Source organism: Serpula lacrymans (assembly GCF_000218685.1).
Source record: "Serpula lacrymans var. lacrymans S7.9 unplaced genomic scaffold SERLAscaffold_4, whole genome shotgun sequence".
In the NCBI taxonomy this organism is placed as follows: domain Eukaryota; kingdom Fungi; phylum Basidiomycota; class Agaricomycetes; order Boletales; family Serpulaceae; genus Serpula; species Serpula lacrymans.
Window position 1 is genome coordinate 376,794 of NW_006763293.1, and position 21,015 is coordinate 397,808.

General features: G+C 47.3%; 6 protein-coding genes across 6 annotated transcripts; 3 read left to right on the plus strand and 3 right to left on the minus strand.

Annotated features, from left to right (window-relative positions):
• Positions 1-186: 186 nt before the first annotated feature.
• Positions 187-1,571, minus strand: SERLADRAFT_460080 (uncharacterized protein; the record flags this gene model as incomplete). The annotated part of the gene is made up of 1 exon (XM_007315187.1): positions 187-1,571. One exon carries the CDS (start codon positions 1,224-1,226, stop codon positions 990-992), a length of 237 nt encoding a protein of 78 aa, XP_007315249.1.
• A 188-nt stretch (positions 1,572-1,759) lies between these two features.
• On the minus strand, positions 1,760-2,882 carry SERLADRAFT_446384 (uncharacterized protein; the record flags this gene model as incomplete). Its single annotated transcript, XM_007315188.1, has 8 exons — positions 1,760-1,798; positions 1,894-1,998; positions 2,073-2,167; positions 2,237-2,322; positions 2,391-2,489; positions 2,551-2,602; positions 2,672-2,710; positions 2,785-2,882. 8 exons carry the CDS (start codon positions 2,795-2,797, stop codon positions 1,760-1,762), a joined length of 528 nt encoding a protein of 175 aa, XP_007315250.1.
• A 250-nt stretch (positions 2,883-3,132) lies between these two features.
• On the plus strand, positions 3,133-5,543 carry SERLADRAFT_413673 (uncharacterized protein; the record flags this gene model as incomplete). Its single annotated transcript, XM_007315189.1, has 9 exons — positions 3,133-3,221; positions 3,254-3,663; positions 3,735-3,976; positions 4,084-4,210; positions 4,268-4,408; positions 4,480-4,645; positions 4,708-5,055; positions 5,184-5,296; positions 5,386-5,543. 9 exons carry the CDS (start codon positions 3,133-3,135, stop codon positions 5,541-5,543), a joined length of 1,794 nt encoding a protein of 597 aa, XP_007315251.1.
• A 2,745-nt stretch (positions 5,544-8,288) lies between these two features.
• SERLADRAFT_381461 (uncharacterized protein) lies at positions 8,289-8,699 on the plus strand (the record flags this gene model as incomplete). The annotated part of the gene is made up of 1 exon (XM_007315190.1): positions 8,289-8,699. The coding sequence occupies one exon, from the start codon at positions 8,292-8,294 to the stop codon at positions 8,454-8,456; it is 165 nt and encodes a 54-aa protein (XP_007315252.1).
• Positions 8,700-14,120: 5,421 nt separating this feature from the next.
• SERLADRAFT_434931 (uncharacterized protein) lies at positions 14,121-16,258 on the minus strand (the record flags this gene model as incomplete). Its single annotated transcript, XM_007315191.1, has 10 exons — positions 14,121-14,333; positions 14,466-14,690; positions 14,795-14,901; positions 14,964-15,151; positions 15,216-15,283; positions 15,394-15,493; positions 15,564-15,695; positions 15,757-15,909; positions 15,982-16,177; positions 16,240-16,258. 10 exons carry the CDS (start codon positions 16,256-16,258, stop codon positions 14,121-14,123), a joined length of 1,401 nt encoding a protein of 466 aa, XP_007315253.1.
• Positions 16,259-16,416: 158 nt separating this feature from the next.
• On the plus strand, positions 16,417-18,135 carry SERLADRAFT_413675 (uncharacterized protein; the record flags this gene model as incomplete). Its single annotated transcript, XM_007315192.1, has 7 exons — positions 16,417-16,684; positions 16,752-16,987; positions 17,039-17,209; positions 17,263-17,532; positions 17,605-17,806; positions 17,868-17,941; positions 18,001-18,135. The coding sequence occupies 7 exons, from the start codon at positions 16,417-16,419 to the stop codon at positions 18,082-18,084; spliced, it is 1,305 nt and encodes a 434-aa protein (XP_007315254.1).
• Between the last annotated feature and the right edge of the window lie 2,880 nt (positions 18,136-21,015).

Here is a 21,015-nt window from a genome sequence, read left to right on the forward strand (position 1 = left end):
GCGCATCATCAGCAGCCTGCATCCGTTCATGTTCACGCGTCGTCCCCATTCGAACGGTGAGGACGAGTCGTTTGTGGGGAGAGGGGTTGTGGTTGTGCTCGGGCGAGCTGCAGCTGTGACCTAGAAGGAAACTTGTAATTTATGGACTCTTTTTTTTTTTTTTTTTTTTTTTTTTTTTTTTTTTTTTTTTTTTTTTTTTTTATACATACATACACGACGACGACACTTCTCATCTCGCATCTCCCTCCCATCTTAGCCATTTTTAGCCATCTTCAACGCACATCCGTTCCTTTCCTCGCCTCGTTCCACCGAGCCCATCGCATTATCCAGGTCAGCTTTTCGGCCCCCGCACAGGACTCGGACGCCACCCGCGTTTCGAGCTCTCAGTAACTGCGCCTCTCCCAAATCATATCCTACCGTCCCGTCCTCGCACAGCCAAAAAGAAAAAGACCAGAAAAAACGCCCCATCCATTACTGTACTCTATAATAACACTCTTCCATTTGCACACATCTTACATGCTTTGCAAAAACCATGACCCCGGTGCGCACCTCCCTCCTATGTTTAATATGTCAACGCGCCACCTCGACCCCTCCCCAACGAAAGTGCTGCCATCACGAGATCCGGAGGAATAGGGTCGATCGAGATCGGTTTTTCCCTAGATGGAGTGATGTGCGCAGTCCGGATGGTCGGGTGGGGAAATGGGAGATGCCGAGGAATTTATTCGGTGCTTTCCGGTTTTGTCATGTGGCGGTGTCAGATCGTGGCGCCGATATCGTCCCCCTAGGACGCCAAACAGTCAGGCATATAGTGCTTTGTTTTGCAGTTGCATTATGCGAGGTCGCGAAAGACAGACAGGGCAGAGTGGACTGATGTGGTGGACATTTCTTCATCACACTCCCTCCAGCTATCGCCATCATCCCATTAATAGTGTACTTGTTCGCGTTCTGCACATCCTCTCTTATCTCATGTTGTTCTTCCTAGCTTTACTCTACTCTTTTCGCATTTGAAGCCATTCAAGCCATTCCATATGTGCATCATATACCGTATACGCTGGCTTGGCAGGTCTGAACGAGAACGAGAACTGAGAGAATGAAGAGAAAGAGTATGAATGAAGCAGCCAACCAAGCTCGGGTCTCCGAATCATGAATGGATTCGTGATAAAGCCAAGCCAAGAAAATCGGTCCTTCATTAATGCCTCGTTCTTCATTCCACATTCCTCATTCATCCATGCTTCCTTCAGACTCGCCTCGCAACGCACGCATCCCTCTTCAAGGATCAAGGATTCAGGATCATACACCCGACGTACACCTATACCTACAAAACATCTTTTTTTCTTTTCTTTGCTTATTACACTCGCAGCTATATACCTGGGACCTGGGGGTCGGAGCGTTGAAGGGTGACAGACGGTGAGACGAGAGACGAGGGAGGGCGGTTCACAGTCACTCGGGTACGAGCTGGGAAGATGGGAAGATGGGGTTTCGAGCGGTGGCGGCGTCACTGGCGTGGCCGGGGGCGTGAAGACGTGATGCGGAGAGAGCTGGGGGGGTGAGGGGGTTAGGTGACGTTGGCGGGCGGATGATGGCAACGTGTGGAGGATGGGGCAAGCGGGTGGGTATCGGGTGAGGTAAGGACTGGAGCCGGGAACGGCGCGAGGGAAGACAAGGGAAACAGCGAAGGAGAAGAGAGAAGGAAGTAGAAGTAGAAGACGAGAATGAGAGAAGGAGGGAGAACGTATTATTATATATTCCTGAGATCTGATCAAAAAAGATCTTCTAACGTCATTTGTTTTACAATGTCCTGTGGTGGCGAAGAGTGAGTGAGAGGCGATGATCGCAGCGTGGGATGAGGTGGCATGGAATGGGGAGGGGGGGAGGGTGAAAAGGAAAGCGTACCGTGTTTGATACCATCTGTGCAAACTCTTCAAAGCTGAGCTTGCCGTCTCCGTCATGGTCGCCCTCCATTATCGTCTTGTCGACGATCTGCTGGAGTTGTTGGTCCTGGGTGGAAGAGGGAGGGTAGTGAGTGAGTGAGAGGTGGCTCGGACGAAAGGACGCCAAAAACATATGCTCACCTTGAGGTTGTTGCCCACCATCATCTTGAGCACGAGGAACAGCTCCCCGTTCGATATGTAGTTATCACGATCTACGTCGTACACTTTGAAAGCGACTGTGAACGGGGGTTGTGTTGTGAGTTGATATGTTGGACTTGGCTGATGGAAAAGGGTTGGAGACGTACACCGTAATTTCTCCTCGCGTCCTCCGCGACTGCTGAATGCGCTAAGACCGCCTACGAATTCCTGGAAGTCGACGGTGCCTCCACCGCTACAGGACAGGGCGGTCAGTAGTGAATGGGAGGTGGAGCGAGGAGAGGAAAGGGAAAGGGAACGCACTCCTCGTCGAAAATGGCGATCATGCGCGATGCTAGTGGATTTGTGGCTATCTGGGGTATCTGGAGAAACTCTTCTCTGTCTATCGAGCCTGAACCGTCGCTGTTGTCAATCGAGGTGGGATGAGTACGGGTGGGGGCTGAGAGGAGAGGGGGGGACTAGCCTGTCTAGTTTCATGAACCGCTTTTTGAGACGCTCGAGTTCACTGGCTGTGACTGTGAGATAAGGATAAGGGGGGTGAGTGCGGTGAGATGAAGCGAGGAGAGAGTGGGGGGTGAACGTACAGTTGGAGCGCTTTTGCATGTCCTCCATGAACTGGGACGCTGTGTACCATCGTCGACAAGGCGTCCTGGCATTAACGCGAGGTGAGGTGAGGTGAGGTTAGAAGGCAACGTACGTGTTTGACCCATGATGGTTTAGATTGGGGGGGGTGGAGGTGGGGAAGTAAGGATGGCAAGGGTATCTACCGTGGTCTTGCTGTGAAGGGGTCGTATGGGCGGTGTCTTGAAACTGGCGACTAACAATCGACGAGGTGCGAGGGCTGGAGAAGGCGTGAGAAATCAAAGAGCAGACGACCGGCACTCTCCATAACGGGCCACCGTCGAGTGTCGAGTCACGGGGGCAGCAACGAAACGACGACGAGGAAAGGGCATGAGTGCGACGACGACGACGACGATGGCGAGGACGGCGAGGATGGTGACGGTGATGGGAGGTTGGACGAGACACGGCTGCACATTGGAGAGACATGTGCATGTCCAAGGAAGGCGCGTTCTATCCAGAATTTCTGTCGACGCGCTATATTCCCGCTTTGATTCGCTGCACCGCCCCTCGATCGTCAGTGACCACAGCCTTCGTCACCATTGTAGGCACTACTCGACCACACATGACAACCCAGGGAGAGTCAAGGAAAAGGGAAAGGAGAAGGGGGAGGGGGAGGAGGCAGTAGGGAAAGGCAAGGAGCGAGCGAAGAGAAGGGGGAAGCAGAAAGAAAGTAACCAGGTTTGGAATAACGCTGAGATCCCACAGTCAGAGTCTCAGCGCAGGACTGTATATGCCCTCTCGACCCCTCTTGGAAAAGCAGGTGTCGCAGTGGTCAGAATATCTGGCCCAGATGCCCTACAAGCTTGGAGCGGAATGACGCGACCTGCGACGAGGAGGGCAGACCCTACCTCCGATCGTCAACGCGAACCAACGCCTTGGAGGATGGAGCGTCGTGACATCGTGCACCCCACTACTAAAGACAAGCTCGACGATGGCCTTGTCGTCTTTTTCAAAGGTGCGCAATGCCTTGTGCAACCTTCACAGTTCAGTTCTGACATTCTAGGGTACTTTATATTACGATCACAGCCCCGAGTTCATTCACCACAGAAGACGTCCTCGAGCTTCACATCCACTCCGGACGCGCCGTCATATCGTCCGTTCTCTCTGCCCTCGCCCACATCCCAGGCTGTCGCCCCGCAGAGCCAGGAGAGTTCACAAGGCGCGCATTTGAAGGTGGGCGTTTAGATCTCACCCAGGTCGAAGGACTCAAAGACCTCATCAACGCCGAGACGGAGCTCCAGCGCCGCATGGCCCTCCAAAACGCAGGCGTACGTCTCTTCACTTCCGCATCATCTTTCTCAGAACACAACTGCATCTAGGTCCTCGCGCGGTTTTGATTTGTTACTTGTTTACTTGGTTTCTTGCTTTCTCGCAGGGAGCAGCGAAACAGGAGTTCGACGAGCTGAGGAGCGACATCTTGGAGTGTCTCGTGTTGCTCGAGGCTATCGTCGATTTCTCGGAAGAGTTTCATGAGGGCGACGAGGAGAAGCTCTTTCAGGATAGTATGTCCAACTCGTCATCTATTATTCGCGTTCTTACGATGTCGATACGCGTTTCAGCACAAGAGCTGGCACGAGGGCTATGTGACAGAATCAGCGATCACCTCAACAACCCCCGCGGCGAGATCCTCCGTTCTGGCATCCGACTCGCCATATTCGGCCCTCCCAACGTAGGCAAGAGCAGTTTGCTCAACTATCTAGGTCTCCATTCTTCTATTTGCGCTAATCTAGACTGAATACTGACTATTTTTGCTTTTGCTTGACGACTACAGCGAAGAGGGAAGCGTCGATAGTGACAGACGTCCCTGGGACGACGCGCGACGTCGTCGAGCTCTCCCTTGATCTCGGTGGACTTCCCGTCATCGTCGCGGACACAGCAGGCCTGCGCAAAGCCGATGACCTGGTTGAAAATATCGGGATAGGACGCGCTCAGGACACGTTAGTACGGGGGATGATAGATGATGAATTGAATGCTGATAATTATCCTCTTGCTATGACAGCGTGAAAGGCTCCAACATCTCCCTCTGTGTGCTCTCCCTCCCAGACGCCCTCGTCCAAACTCCAGAAGGGCCACGCATCCAGATACCCCCCTCCGTCGCCCCCCTCATCACGCCCTCAACCTACTTCCTGCTCAACAAAATGGACATGGTCAAATCTCCTCCTGATATGTCTGGGGTGCAGGCTGCGGTGGAGGGGACTAGGGTGGTGGGTGGCAATAGCGGCGAGGATGGGGAGGGGAAGGGAGAGGAGGTGGGGGCGCTGGGGAATAGGGCGTGGGCGGTGAGTCTGCGGACGGGGGATGGGATGGGGACGTTTTTGGAGGGGTTTACGGAGGTTTTGCGGGAAAGGTGAGGGTTTGGCTTTCCTCCTTCCCCTTCCCCTTGACACTGTCGACGACCTCGGGAGCGTGTTTTTTGTCGTGTATCTTTTAGATTATTTGTTTTTTGACACTGACTTCGCTCGTACACGAACACAGGTACGATTTCTCACAAGACCAGGACGGCTCGACAGTCCCGCTCATCACGCACGCACGCCATCGACACCATCTCCAGACTGCCATCGACCACTTGCACGCGTTCACATCTTTCCGTGAGTTTTTTGCCCGTTGCTTCTAGCCCCTAGCATCCCCTCCTCCCTCCCTTTTTTGTTTTGTTTTGGTATTCTGCTTTGCTCACCAGTACACCCCTCTACTCCTCGAACAGCCGAGAGCAAATATGTCGATATCGCGGCTGAGGAGGTCCGTCAAGCGGCCAAGGCGATCGGGAAAGTGACGGGTGCGATTGATAATGAGGATGTTCTGGACCAGCTTTTCCGTGATTTTTGTATAGGGAAATGAAACAAGTAAAACAAGCGGACATGTTGTAGCGGACTGGTGACACAGCACTATCGGTATCTCATAGTGCATGGCGCAGATTTGGGTAGCCTGGAGTGGTAATAGTCCAGTGAAGTGACTCTGACAAGTTGGGAAAATACTGAGGTAGATCTCACAGATGGCTCCTGGGCCATGTTGATAGGTTGCCCGGATTTTTTAGACTTGATTTATCAATCACTCAAATATCATTCTTATCACACACTGACATTGCAATTTAGAGAGCTCTAATTCATATAAACCAAGTATATGCAAATGAAAATTATATTACAAGTCCTTCAAATGGTAGTCCCTCTCCTTGGCTCTCAACCTCCAGCTTGCTAATCCTCTCATACACATCCCCGATCATGCCCTGCCTTTGCTCCATCCTTGCTATCCTTTCCTCCAAGGAAAGGGGGGACTCTACTCCTGGGCTGGGGATGTCCATTGTACATGGCTGGGGGCTGCTGGCTGTAAGGACCATTTATATTTTCTTATTTTCTTATCCTTTCATTCCATGTCTTGGTTTTCAGACACTTTTCCCATCACACCTCTGGCTCTAGGGCTAGAGGTATCATTTGCTATTTTGCTTCTCATAGCCCTCACAGGCTTTCTCAATTATTGTTACCACTTTATATCGCAGATCAGAGACTGGGTAACACTCCCAGCCAGCCAACACAATGGGTAAGCACTGGTGGTAGACATCTCACCAACCAGCTCTAAGCCCCATCAGTGCCTGGAGATATTCATAAACACTTTAGTCAGGATCGTACCTCATCACGAGGATATGGTTCCTGAACACGCGTAAAAATACTTATTATTAGTACACTCTCTCACCTACTGATTAATCCTTAAAAGTCGTACAATAGTTATTCTTTCTCTTATTGGCTGATTTCTTCCTCAGACCACTTTTTGTTTATTCCTCTTTCAGTCTGAGGGATAGACAGTTAGCTATATAAGCCCTACACATTCATGTATAGTTCTTTAGCTTTTTATTACTTGAATTACCCGCTTTACTCCTCAACAGAAACCCTTGAGTTTACTCCCAAGTCCTCTACTTGCTATATTTGCTAGCATCTGTCGACCTCAAGCTCACTGTACCTCTTACTCCCTGCAAGTGCAGTTGGAGACGGGTATCGTTTTTGTTATAGTTTAACATTGCATCACACTGGCCATCACTTTGAGGAGTGACAGCAATGGGGACCTTGCCTCCAAGGGGCACATAGGATACGCTCAATGGCCCATAGGGGTAGTAAAGTTCAGTTCAGTTTGGTTCTTGGACACTTTTGTCTGAACCCCAAACCAAACCTGTGTTAAAATTGGTCAAACGGTGTCGATGATGAGAACTGCAGTTAGAAAACCACACACAAAAACAAACTAACACACAATCCTCCCAGATTCCACGGAACTTGTTTATGGGCTTTGCCTCCTAGAACAGTGGAGTGGTCTGGTTGTTCGTGGGGTGGTACGTATAAAGATCCTTCAAAGTAAAACCCAGAGGTGTATGAGTGTGGGTTTTGAGGAGTAGGGATAGTTGAATTTATAGAAGGATAGGGGCTTTGTGACGAGTATAGACGAGCACTACCTTGCTAATCGTAGCACAAGGTAGGTTTGAGAACAACAATATGACGAGGTTCCCAGTGATAGCAGGCTCCTGACACACAAACTGTAGTGCTCAGAAGGACTCTAATCGAAGGGGATGACAATCACTTTCAAAAAGTGACGAGTGACGATGACAGCAGTTAACAGTGGTAGAAGTGGGAAGTGTTGTGACCACACTGGATCACAAGTAGTAGAGTAGTGAACTTGAGAGTAGAGAAGAAGTCTGGATTGGATTTCTTGTTTTTTTTTTTTACAAGGTAAAATACAGGGGTTTATATAGTAAAAGAAAAGTAGGCTATGCACAGTATAGCTGTGCAAAAAGAATGAGAAAGAATATGAAGGAAGGAATGTACGCTGACGAATCCTGCGTAGGTAGTACAGGATAAGATTGTCAAAAAAAGAAAAGAAAGGGATAGAACAATAAATGCTGTGAGTAATGTCACAGGTTTGTACAGCCATAAAGTAAAGTCCAATAGCAAAAAGAGAGCAGGAAGATCATGATGTCATGGGAAGATGCAGTAAAAAAAGGGCAAGGCAAAACACTATCAGTATCAACACAGTTCCTTTATTGTCAGTCAGGCATTCTAAAAAAATATGTGTCCATAAAAATGATTCAAAAATCAAAAATAATTGCACTGTAAATGAATGTTCTGCTGAAAAAAAAGAAACTGGAGCCACCGGTCCACCACCTAGTCCAAATCTGACAGTTCCATGGCCTTACCAATGGACTGGTTGTGTTGGACCACCTGATCAAACGAGGGAGGGAGAGGAGTAGTTCCAATTTGGAACAAGTGAGTCCCAGGCAGCGTGTGGTAGGTGTAGCTGTAGCAAAGACAATGGACAAAAGATAAGTGTACCCAAGTGAATGGGACAGCGATGAACATGGGCGACGCAAGGGGATGAACCTTCTCCAGCTCAAAAACTACCCACCCACGCTCCAACCAGGCAAGACGAGCGACCGATGTTTTGATAGTATATGATGGCAGATCGACGTCATGAAGATGGACCTGTTGCCCTATTTGGACCGGCCGCCGGGGCTTTGCTGATATCAGCAGTGGCACGTGGTAGTCAACGGATCGGCGACGGAAGCGGATAGGAAGTGGTGACATCAGAAATGGTGGGGGTGCAAATAAGATGAGGAGGAGGAGGGTGGAGGTGACAAACAAGTGGATTAGAATGGGGATCCAGAAACGACCGTCAGGTGAGAATAAAAAGGAGAGGAAGGGGCCCATGGTGGGGCTAGGCAAAGGAAGGGGAGTAAGGGAAACGACAAAAGCGAGGGCGCAATGCAATGTGTAGCCAGTGGTGACGCGAAAATTTGCCGAAATGCCGAAATGCGGAAAGTACCGAATGGAAAAGCAAAGGTGAGCGTGACTGGATTGCCTAATAGAGGTGGTGCTGATCAGCCACAAGTTCAAAAAGGGCAATATTAATTACTATTCCACGTGGCACTGTGCCTGTGTGGCGCAAAGGCGAGTCTTTTTGAATATTCGCTTCGTTATTGACACCTGTCCATGCTACCAATCAACTTTGGTGCATGACAACGGCAAGGGTCAGACCGAGACAGGGAAGAATTAAGAAAGTGGTCTGATCAACTGACTAACCAATAGGAATAGAAGGAGAAAGTGGTCCAATCTATCGTATTTACTAATTGTATGAGAAAAAGTATTGGTAAGGGGTGTGCGATTGGCTGTATCAGTAAGCCCATGAGAAGGCGCTGACTCACAACCTTCTTCGCTTATCAATATCCCTCCGAAGTATTCCCAGACATAGCACTGGATCATTGCTATGTCATTTGGATATCTTCTCAAGGGTCTACAACAAGTCTCCTTCGTTGTAAGTACGATAGGACGTGAGTGTGAATAGAGAATAAGAAGAAAAAGGATAAAAGCAATAAGATACCGGCTGTGATCTCTAGTCCAAGGGCAAGAGGAGTGACAGGGATCGAGTCTGTTAACCACGACATGACGGGAATGCAATAAGAAAAATCAATTCCTCACACGCCTTTTATCAAGGACTTGACCAGGCATTAAGTTTTGTTATATAGCTTCATATTTGTTGCCTGACACTGGTCTCTCATCTTGCCTGGTTTGAACGTGGGTGGGTAGTTTTTGAGTTGGAAAAGGTCTATCCTCTTGCGTCATCCATGTACATTGCCATCTTATTTGCTTGGGTACTTTTATCCTTCGTCCATTGTCTTTGCTACAGCTACACTTACCACACGCTACCTGGGACACATCTGTTCCAGATTGGAACTACTCCTTTCCCTCCCTCGTTTGACCAGGTGGTCTAATACAACCAGACCATTGGTAAGGCCATGGAACCATCGGATTTGGACTAAGTGGTGAACTGGTGGCTCCAGTTCCTTTTTTCCCCAGCAGAACATTCATTTGTAGTGCAATTATTCTTGATTTTTGAATCATTTTTAACAACACATATTTTTTTAGAATGCCTGACTGACAACAAGGGAACTGTGTTAATACTAATATTATTTTTGCCTTGCCTTTTTCACTGCATCTTCCCATGACACCATAATTTTCTTACTCTCTTTCTGCTATTGGACTTTATTTTATGGCTATACATACCTGTGATATTACCTACACAGCATTTGTTGTTCTATCCTTTCTTTTCCTTATTGTGACGATCTCATCCTGTACTATCTACACAGGATTCATCAGTGTATATTCCTTCTTTCATGTTCTTTCTTATTCTTTTTGCACAGCTATACTGTGCATAGCCTTCCTTTCTTTTACTATATAAACCCCTGTATTATACCTTATAAAAAAAACAAGAAATCCAATCCAGACTTGTCCTCTAATCTCAAGTCCACTACTCACCGCTACTTGTGATCCAGTGTGGTCACAACACTTCCATCTACTACTACTGTTAATTGCTGTCATTGTCACTTGCCATTACAGAAGTCACTGTCATCCCTTTTGATTAGAGTCCTTCTGAGTACTACAGTTTGTGCATCAGGAGCCTGCTATCATGGGAATCTTGTTATCTTCATTGTTCCAGTACAAAGCCCCTATCTTCCAAATTCCATCTATCCCTCCTCCTCCAAACCCACACCCACACATTTCTGGGTTTCACTTTGTAGGATCATTATACATACCACCCCACAAACAACCAGATCACCCACCGTTCTAGGAGGCAAAGCCCATAAACAATTTATGTGGAATCTGGGAGGATTGTTTTGTTAGTTTGTTTGTGTGTGGTTTTCTAGCAAACAGTCTTCATCATCAACAGCAACAATGGATAATGGGAAGACAATGGTGGAAAGGTGAGGTTGAGAGCCACCTGATACTGATAATTCTCCTGTGCCGTAATAACTGAGATTATATTACAGAAAGTGATTGCACCAAATCTCGACACTGAGAATGTAGAACTCAGATTTAGCTGGTACAAATACAACAGCAGAAGGCTAACTAGAATATTTATGTAAAGTGATTCTGCTTTCTGGACAATCAAAAACATAAGTCAAAAAACAGTTTGATTAAATATGCATATACGCACATATGATCCCCAAAAGTTTTGTGTAAGGCAATCCGAGAATCATGAAGTACAAGGAAAGACATGGATGTTGAGGACAACTGCAAATGCAACAGCAGCTTCCATAATGATGGTAATAGAGATATTGATAATATAATAATCCACAGTGGGCTCAGAGAGTACAGAAAAGCAAAATGGACTAGCTAGAGATTGAACCCAGGACCTCTGCTATATATGGTGGTGCTCTAATCAACTAAGCTACCAGCCCTTAGATATTAACAGTCGATTGCACAATGTTCTCTAACAAGGCCTAGGCTTTGACCTTGACAATACCAATGGTATTACAACCAAAGTTTGTAGACTTTGGCACGCAATGGGGACAAGCAGAGAGGGTAGATGGAGGAGTAGATATACCCCTTAGGATAAGACTGAGTTAGTTGAGCGCAATCAACAGGAGGATTCGCTGAGGAGTCTCCTTCATCTATTAGGGTATATATAATGCTATAGTTTGTTTGTACATATGTATTTCCTCAAGTCCAAACCTCCCGAATCTTCAGTATTCTCGGGATTACGTTCCTCATGGCCTGCCAGTTGGCATAGCCCTGTGCCCCACCCCTACATGGTACTCCGGACTCTCATTCTGATACTCCTACACGGTGTCATGCACCAAAGTTGATTGGTAGCATGGACAGGTGTCAATAACGAAGTGAATATTCAAAAAGACTCGCCTTTGCGCCACACAGGCACAGTGCCACGTGGAATAGTAATTAATATTGCCCTTTTTGAACTTGTGGCTGATCAGCACCACCTCTATTAGGCAATCCAGTCACGCTCACCTTTGCTTTTCCATTCGGTACTTTCCGCATTTCGGCATTTCGGCAAATTTTCGCGTCACCACTGGCTACACATTGCATTGCGCCCTCGCTTTTGTCGTTTCCCTTACTCCCCTTCCTTTGCCTAGCCCCACCATGGGCCCCTTCCTCTCCTTTTTATTCTCACCTGACGGTCGTTTCTGGATCCCCATTCTAATCCACTTGTTTGTCACCTCCACCCTCCTCCTCCTCATCTTATTTGCACCCCCACCATTTCTGATGTCACCACTTCCTATCCGCTTCCGTCGCCGATCCGTTGACTACCACGTGCCACTGCTGATATCAGCAAAGCCCCGGCGGCCGGTCCAAATAGGGCAACAGGTCCATCTTCATGACGTCGATCTGCCATCATATACTATCAAAACATCGGTCGCTCGTCTTGCCTGGTTGGAGCGTGGGTGGGTAGTTTTTGAGCTGGAGAAGGTTCATCCCCTTGCGTCGCCCATGTTCATCGCTGTCCCATTCACTTGGGTACACTTATCTTTTGTCCATTGTCTTTGCTACAGCTACACCTACCACACGCTGCCTGGGACTCACTTGTTCCAAATTGGAACTACTTCTCTCCCTCCCTCGTTTGATCAGGTGGTCCAACACAACCAGTCCATTGGTAAGGCCATGGAACTATCAGATTTGGACTAGGTGGTGGACCGGTGGCTCCAGTTTCTTTTTCTTCAGCAGAACATTCATTTACAGTGCAATTATTTTTGATTTTTGAATCATTTTTATGGACACATATTTTTTTAGAATGCCTGACTGACAATAAAGGAACTGTGTTGATACTGATAGTGTTTTGCCTTGCCCTTTTTTTACTGCATCTTCCCATGACATCATGATTTTCCTGCTCTCTTTTTGCTATTGGACTTTACTTTATGGCTGTACAAACCTGTGACATTACTCACAGCATTTATTGTTCTATCCCTTTCTTTTCTTTTTTTGACAATCTTATCCTGTACTACCTACGCAGGATTCGTCAGCGTACATTCCTTCCTTCATATTCTTTCTCATTCTTTTTGCACAGCTATACTGTGCATAGCCTACTTTTCTTTTACTATATAAACCCCTGTATTTTACCTTGTAAAAAAAAAAAAAGAACTCCAATCCAGACTTCTTCTCTACTCTCAAGTTCACTACTCTGCTACTTGTGATCCAGTGTGGTCACAACACTTCCCACTTCTACCACTGTCAACTGCTGTCATCGTCACTTCCCACTTTTGAAGTCATTGTCATCCCTTTCGATTAGAGTCCTTCTGAGCACTACAGTTTGTGCGTCAGGAGCCTGCTATCACTGGGAACCTCGTCATATTGTTGTTCTCAAACCTACCTTGTGCTACGATTAGCAAGGTAGTGCTCGTCTATACTCGTCACAAAGCCCCTATCTTCTATCAATTCAACTATCCCTCCTCCTCAAAACCCACACTCATACACCTCTGGGTTTTACTTTGAAGGATCTTTTTATGTACCACCCCACGAACAACCAGACCACTCCACTGTTCTAGGAGGCAAAGCCCATAAACAAGTTTCGTGGAATCTGGGAGGATTGTGTGTTAGTTTGTTTTGTGTGTGGTTTTCTAACAGCAGTTCTCATCATCGACAACGGGACTTCTAGTCCACCATACACTTTCCTATGCATGTTCTTGTATTCCTCATGGACTCTGTAGTTTAGACCTTATGATACACTCCTTGCACGTACGTTTCTCTCTCGCTAGATAATTGTCCGCATGGAACTCCATACCTACATTACTCCTTACTCCTTATGAGCCCCTACTCCTCCAACAGTATATAAGTTGTAGCTCCTGTACTCCGTTCCTGCAGTTCAAATATCAACTAGATTCCCTCAACTTTTTACAAGTCCCTTTCTAAGTCCTCCAATCCTTCTTGGAAGGATCTTTACTCTGTTCCCTTTTCATCTTCTATTCTCCTCCATCCATTCCGTCGAGTTAGGGACCAAGGTCCGCGGAAGGGCCTAGTGCACGAGCTAAGCCAATTCCCCATCTCATACTCCGTTATCCCCTGCTCCATCCCCGTACTCCATAATTCCGACACTCCATAAGGTCACAGTTCTGACACCAAATGACAACGGTGACAGCAACAACAATGATTACAATGCAAGAAGACAATGATATAAGCAAGCAGTAATGAGGTAGCAACAACAAGATAAGATAATGATGCAACATGTTGATTTGTTTGTGTTGGAGATTCACACCTTCAGAGCATGGGAACAAGTGGGAGAAGGATACTTTGGCACACAAATGCCATAAAACAGGAAACACAAAGCTTCTTATATACCAAATATATGTAAATACCATGTGAAATATAGTAATAGCCACAAAAGGCTGGTTATAATCATAGGTTGCAGATGGGAGTTTCAATGATGAAATAACAGGCGGACCGGGGACAAGATGGGGAAAACGTGCCTGGACCAGAGTCCATCGACGAACATGTTATGTCTGATGTTTTCCTTGTAATGCTGTGTACTAACTAGTCACCTAACTAAAAGATATCCCATTTGTCATCCATAATTGAGTGAACCTCCAAACTGCGCTGTCAGCATCCTCTTCAATTTCGCAACATGGCCTAATATGCTCACAAAGACTGACACTCAAAGCCCATCCTCAAATTCATCCTCCATCACAATCGGCATCTTCCACCCCTTCAAATCGTCATCCGGCTCGTCGTCCGCCCACTCCACGTCCTCGTCGTCCACGTCCATCGATATCACGTTCGCATCTTCCTCCTCCATCACACCACCCATTACATCCACCTCTTCGTCTTCTTGCTTCTTCTTCCGCATCGCGAGCTCACTTTCGTCTTCCTGTATGAGAGACGGTTAGTTCTTGTGTTCGGCCGGATTCACGATAGGATCTGTGTTGATGCATCATATGCCCCATGGACAGAGGTAATCGTCATATCAGAACAAGTAAAATCACAATACCCAACGCCATACCTCGCCAGTTCCTCCAACGCATTCCAACGCAAATACCCAGGAAACAAAAGGTGTCAGTCCACTCACGATATCAAATTCGTCCTCCTTCTCCTCATACACAACATTCTCATCCACCTCTTCGAAACCCCCCGCGAAAGCGCCCCACCGCTCTGGGGTGGGACAGTGCCAGATCAGTATGTTGCCTTGGTTCGTAGTCGATGCGATGGATGATTTGCGCGGATGCCACTGTATGGTTTGAATATGCAAATTTGCGAATTAAACGATGAGGTTCTTCCAGCCGGGCCAGGGGGGAAAATATGCAAGGGGAGGGAAAAGGAGTTTGTACTCACGTGTACGTGTACAAGAGGTTCCCTCCCTCCATCCAACGCACTTGCAAATTGTCCGTCATTCGAGATATCCCATATGTAAATCTTGTGAGCCGCAGGATCCGCCGCGCCTAATTCAAAACCCAAAACACGTCAACCCGAGAAAACCCACTGAAGGAAACAATGTACGTACCACCAGAAAGCCATTCTCCATCCGGGCTGTAGGATACAGCGTGCCATGCTATTTTATTGATGGGGTCATTGAACCGATGCGTGGGATCAAGCTCTTGTTCGATAAATTCTCGTTCGGCATTGGGAGGTGGGTAGGTGGGCATTTGGAATTGACGGATAGTTCGGTCTGAAGAATTTGTTACAAAGCGGCTAAGTGGGGTGTGTTGGGTTGGTTGGCTGGCCAGTTAAACGTTACAAGGATGTGGCCACTCACCGTCCATTTTTGGTGAAATCAAGCCCTTTCATAGCACCTGCGCCCGTGATTTTATGGCGCGCTACCATCTAGGGAAGGAAACGTCAAATGGAAAAAGCGGTTTCAGGATGTAAAATGAATGATTTAGAATAGGATCTAACTGCAGAAAAATGGGAATATGTTGAAGGATAGAACTAACAGTTTTGGTCCTGGCGTTGAACACGAGTATAGAACCAGACGAGGTACCGATGAATGCGTGCTTCCCGGACGGTTCAAACTGAGCCACTGTCATCGCAGATCTATTCCACACGACACAGGACCAACATAGTGAGCATGATAAGGACATGAAAACCGATGTACCCAACGCACCGTGCTCTTCCCATCTGGGCCTCGTCATCACTATCGTCGAATACCTCCAGCAGCTCCACACGCCCTCTGTATTTTTTGCGCTGGTCGACGATGTAGGCTTCGCCCGTGGCCAGAAGGACGAGGAGTATGCGGCTGACAGTGATTAGTTAGGCCGGTTGCTGGCGTTGGGATTGGGATAAATGAATGGATATACCAGTTTCGAGGATGAAAAGACGCAGATTGAACGGGCGCGTCAAAACGGATAACGTCGCGCCGCTGGGGAGAGTCCAAGTCGGAGGCGAGGTCCCACACGCTGATGTTCCAGTCTTTAGAGGACGTCAGGACATACCGTGAGTTGCGCGACCAGCTGTCAGAACCCATAAGCTCTCGATACACCACACGCAATAAATTTAGCCCATCTATGAGGAAAAGGACTTACTCGACGCTGGTGACACTCTTGACGTGTCCCTCCAGCCAGCGCACAGCAGCACGCGTGCTCAGATCCCAGACTGCCGCTGAGCCATCGCCCTTGCCGGCTGCGACAACATATTTTCCAGAGGGATCGAACTTGGCGAAGGAGGCGCCAGCTTGCAGGGATGTCTGGACGGCAGTGGGATGGGTTATCGTGAATGGGTCTGTTGCAGCGGAGACGGGGATTCAGGATTGGGCAAGCGAGGGTCATTGGGGGCGTACGAACTGATCAGAGATCCGTTCATTTTTTATTCAGGTCTGAAATAAAGCGAATACAATGTTTTTTTATTGCAAGTTTGCTGAGTACTGCCAGTGAGTGGTGCTTAAGCTTAGGATGGGGTAACAGTAATGGTAGTATGTTTGCAAGACATGGTGGCGGAACTTTGCAACTAATCACTCTTCCATGTCTGCAATCAGCACCACCATCCTATCTCTCAGCATACCTCAAGAATATTCGCACTATGGCAGAATAACAGAAGATGATACAATCACCCGTCTGAATACCTGGAAGATAACTACCGAAAACTCTCTAACGCGTCTCAAGGACCTCGTAGCAAGAGAGGAGCACCTACAGTTGTCTTTGCAGAACAAGGCAAACCTCGTATCTACAGTTGCTGCATTTACCGGGCCCGGAAGTTGGGTGTCGGAACGTTCTCATAACCTCGCTATATGTGTGCACCTTTCTTCTCTTTTCGTGACTTATATCATGTCAATCTGATTGATTTATTTCACTACTAGCTGTCCTTGAACCGTTCTCGAGTCCCGACCTACATCTCCTCGAATACATACTCAAAGATCACATTAGACCTATCTTCCAATCTAACCCACATCCTCACCTCAATGAATCAACGGGTCGAAAGTTGCCTCGCGCGGCAGGTGGGCCAATGGCCTCTCAGGACTATTACGAGGGCCAGACATGGAAATCATACCCTGGGATATTCAACGTCGCATCGTGGTGCGTTAGGCATACGCAGGTACATTAATGTCTTCTCTGTCTATAATGTGAACTCAGCAGTCAATGATAGGGCGATGTCTACGAGCGGCTCTGGCACCTCATAATCCCGCCAGTCATGGCACTCGTGGATGACTACGAGGCGGAGTACAAGCTAAGGGGTGTTATGTTAGTACAGGATATGTTGAAGCGCGTGCCAGTAGCTTTGCTAAGACGCACCGGCGTGGATGGGCTGCTCTTGACTGTATGTTTCTTCTCTATTTACATTCCCTGATCAATTAGCCATACTATCTCCAGTCCTTGATGGGCACACTCAATCACCTCCGTCACCCCGAGACTCCAAATCTCCTCCGCACCGCGATCCCAACGATACTTTCATTAGTTAATTTAACGACCTCTCCAGACTCACAACAGCGATTCAACCAGCTCTGCGCGCTCTTGGGTGACGCGATCGTAGGCAGCGTGTGGATCTACGCGTATACGGACTTGGACGCGGTCGAGGCGTCGGTGGACGCGTTGCCGGGCGTGATAAAAGCTCTTGGGATCGGCAGTACACGGTACCTGAAAGTGGGCGATTGCTTTTTCGCGCTTTGTCGTTGTTTAGGGATGCTGTTCTAATGCGAGTATCACCGCTTCTAGGCGCTCGTCCCACAACTTGTCCACCCCCTCATTCCGACTCCCCACGCATCACCATGCATTTCTCTCCAGTTGAGTTCGCTTCGTGCACTAGGTGTCGTCATCGAGGTATGCGCAGTGCGGATGTTCATCTGGAAATACACGATCTTGGATGGTGTTGGGAAGTGCTGGGTGTCCCTTCTTGATTCGGGCGTAGACGATGATGGTGAGTAGCAACCAATAGCCATTTCACGCGAACAGCGCGATATTTGAACATTTATGTACAGCATCTCGTGAGCTCAAGAAGGCACTTTGCGATATATGCGATAAACTTGCACAAGCCTGTCCCTCAGTGGTGAAGGTGCGAATCCTGGAATTGGCATTTGCCCGTTTTCGTACACGATCTCACTGCTATCACAGGAAGAGTACACTCAAATGGTGTCTCTCCATTCTTCACTTTTCAAAGGGCTCTTTCAAATACCTAAACGCGCCGTTGTTCCTTGAAACGGCGAAACCTTGCAATCTCATTCCACGCATTATGCGAGTAAATACAACGGTCACCAGCGGCTCAGTGCTACCCTTCACATCGCATACGGGCTTGTTATACTAGTACTGATGCTAATATGATATGTTTCTAGTAAATAAAGTGGAGATACGTATAGATGAGATCATGTCCCGCTATCGTAGCATTTTGATATATATATATATATATAGTATTGTCAACGATGTTGAATTTTAGGTGTGTGCAGAAGAGTGGCCATGCTGGAGGGCGACGTGTAAGTGGCCGACCTAATCCGCTGGGTTGCGTTTCCACTGAAACGCGAGATCCTTAAAACAAAAAGATCATCAACGCAAACGACGCGTGTAAAAGTCGACATACTGAGATCAGACGCGTAAAGCGACGCCTCCCGAGAGCGCTGTACGCTCTCATCCAAAGCACGGCCTCTATAGCCGTACCACAAAAACGCCACGTATGTAGGCGTCAGCCGCCTGACCGCCATCAACGGTGGCATTCCTTGCATGCTGCAACAACTGTCCGTGAAAAAGCCACAAGATGGATTTACGGTGCAGGGTTAAATTACCATTATTTTATGCCTACGCGCACTCACATAGGGCTGGTATCGCGTTGAGTTCGAATTGTGGTGTGGTGGAAGAGGCATAGTAGGAAGGAGACAGCAGAGGAATGAAGGAAAGGTCGAGGTCAAGTCTTTTATTCAGGAGCATGACGGCAACATCCCGCACGAGCCTGCCAGAATTTCTGTATATGGGTTGATGTGTTTCTCCCGTCATCAAAAGTCAAACCTTTACATCCAAGGATACCTTTGTTGTGGTCTCGAGGTTCCCACCGCCACCATACAGTTATAACATACTCGGTTGAAGAAGCTCTCGGGAAAGGGTCCCGTCCAGGAGGTGAGGAAAAGTTCGGACGTGAGAACTCCTCATCAGAAGAGCAGAGGGAAAAATTCAATGTCTGAAATGTTCTAGTCATCCGAGCAAGGGCACGATGTGAGTTCTTTGAACTAATGGTCCAGCACGTGAAGCTCAGCGCAGATAATCACATTATGCTTATCGAAAGATGAAATATTCAAGAGATAATACAAATGTGTGATAGAAATGCGCACCTTAGGCATCGACTACGGAGGCTCCAGGTGGATTGTCGCCCGTGAGACGCATGTTATGCATACGGCACCTCGGGATATCTATAACGAAGGGGACGGTGGTCCCAAAAGTCACGTGCGGCACACGTGGGAGCACATTTTCTCGCTTAGTTTCGCTCGCGTGGCTTTCGGTTAGCAGTAGAGGGAAGGTAGTGCAGTAGTAACGAGTGCAGTGAAAATTGCAGCCACATTGAAAATTCTCACGGTTATAAGAACATTCAACAATTGTAGTGAAAATCGTAGCCACATTAAAAATTCTTGCGCTTAATCATTTTTACTACAAAACACGATATAGTGGACACCAAAACTCACGCCTGTGGCACGACGTGACACAACTCAACCAAACAAACCTCTTTTCCTACTATGTGGGGAAGTGGTCTGGCCCTACACACAAAACAAATTGTTGTCGAGAATTTGCACATTTTGCATTACAAAAATTAACAGCCATTATTGACCACACTGTGGTGTGCATAAAAATAAAATCAAAGACCCTTCCCCACACATAAAAACACAGCTTACACAATGTGAGTTTATAACAGTTTATGGTGTTGATTCAATTAAAACTGACACATTGATTACAGAAGCCCAAATTATCAACAAATCAGTGCACATAGCAAATACATAAATATGAATATGAGCAATTCAAATATGCAGTATGTGTAGCATTGTTAATGTGTCATTAACCATTAACTGATATATTGATGTGATTTGTAGACATATTCCACAGACTCCTGAACGAGAACATGGTGAACATCGCGATAGAGATCGCATACAATGTCATCAACAGATGACATCACCAAGTGTACGACGAGAGCACCTCTTGGATCAAAGAGATTTGAGAAATAGAAATATTGCGCAACCAAAATTTGGAGGACCTGTGGATGATAATAATATGCCTCAGCCATTAGCTGGACCTGCACACCCTCAATTGCAGCCCCTTTTTCAAATGCGGCAGGGTAACCAGTTGCTTGCTACTTATGGTGTTGACTACAATGAAAGGCTATTAGATGGGTTTCAAAACCGACATGCAGAACGGGTTAATCAACGGCGTAATAGACTAAGAGGGCAGGAGCAGGTCGAGGATCAGGCAATTCAGCAACAGGAGGCATTACGGCTCCAAAGGCAGGAACAGCAGTTGGCTGAGGATCATGTTCGCCAGGAAAGAGAAGTTCAACGGCAGGAGGCAGTTAGGCGGCAGGCTCAGCATGCTGACCTGCAATATGAAGAGGAACAAGCTGAGCAAGTCCGTAGGGTGCAGAGAGCTGCTCAAGAAGAGCTTGAAAGGAGGGAAGAAGAGCTAACAGATCAGGCTCACAGGGCTGCCAGTGTAACAACCAAGAGTTAGTTACTCTGGTGCACACAAGAACACACTATAAAGAAGATATTGAGGGAGTGGTTACCCCTTAAGCTGCAGAGAGTTTGTTGGTATACAACAGGAGGACTCGCTAAGGAGTCTCCTGGATTTATTGGGGTATATATACTAATACAGAGTGTTTGTACTTATGTACTGTACAGTTGATAAAGTCAGTGGCTGATGATGTCATGGAGCCTAGCCCGCATGACCAGCTCCACTGTGTGAGAGAGTTGTATCTAAAATAAGAAGAAGGCAACACGGCGCGAGAAAGAGGAGTTTGAACAAAAGGGGAAGTGCCGCGTGGCACCCTGTGTGAAAGCTAAAGTGTACAAGGTTAAAGCGGAGAATGAAAAAGAAGGAAAGGTCCGAAAATTGTGTTATTGTTACGATAACACAATTTCTGGACATCTCCTTTCCTTTTTA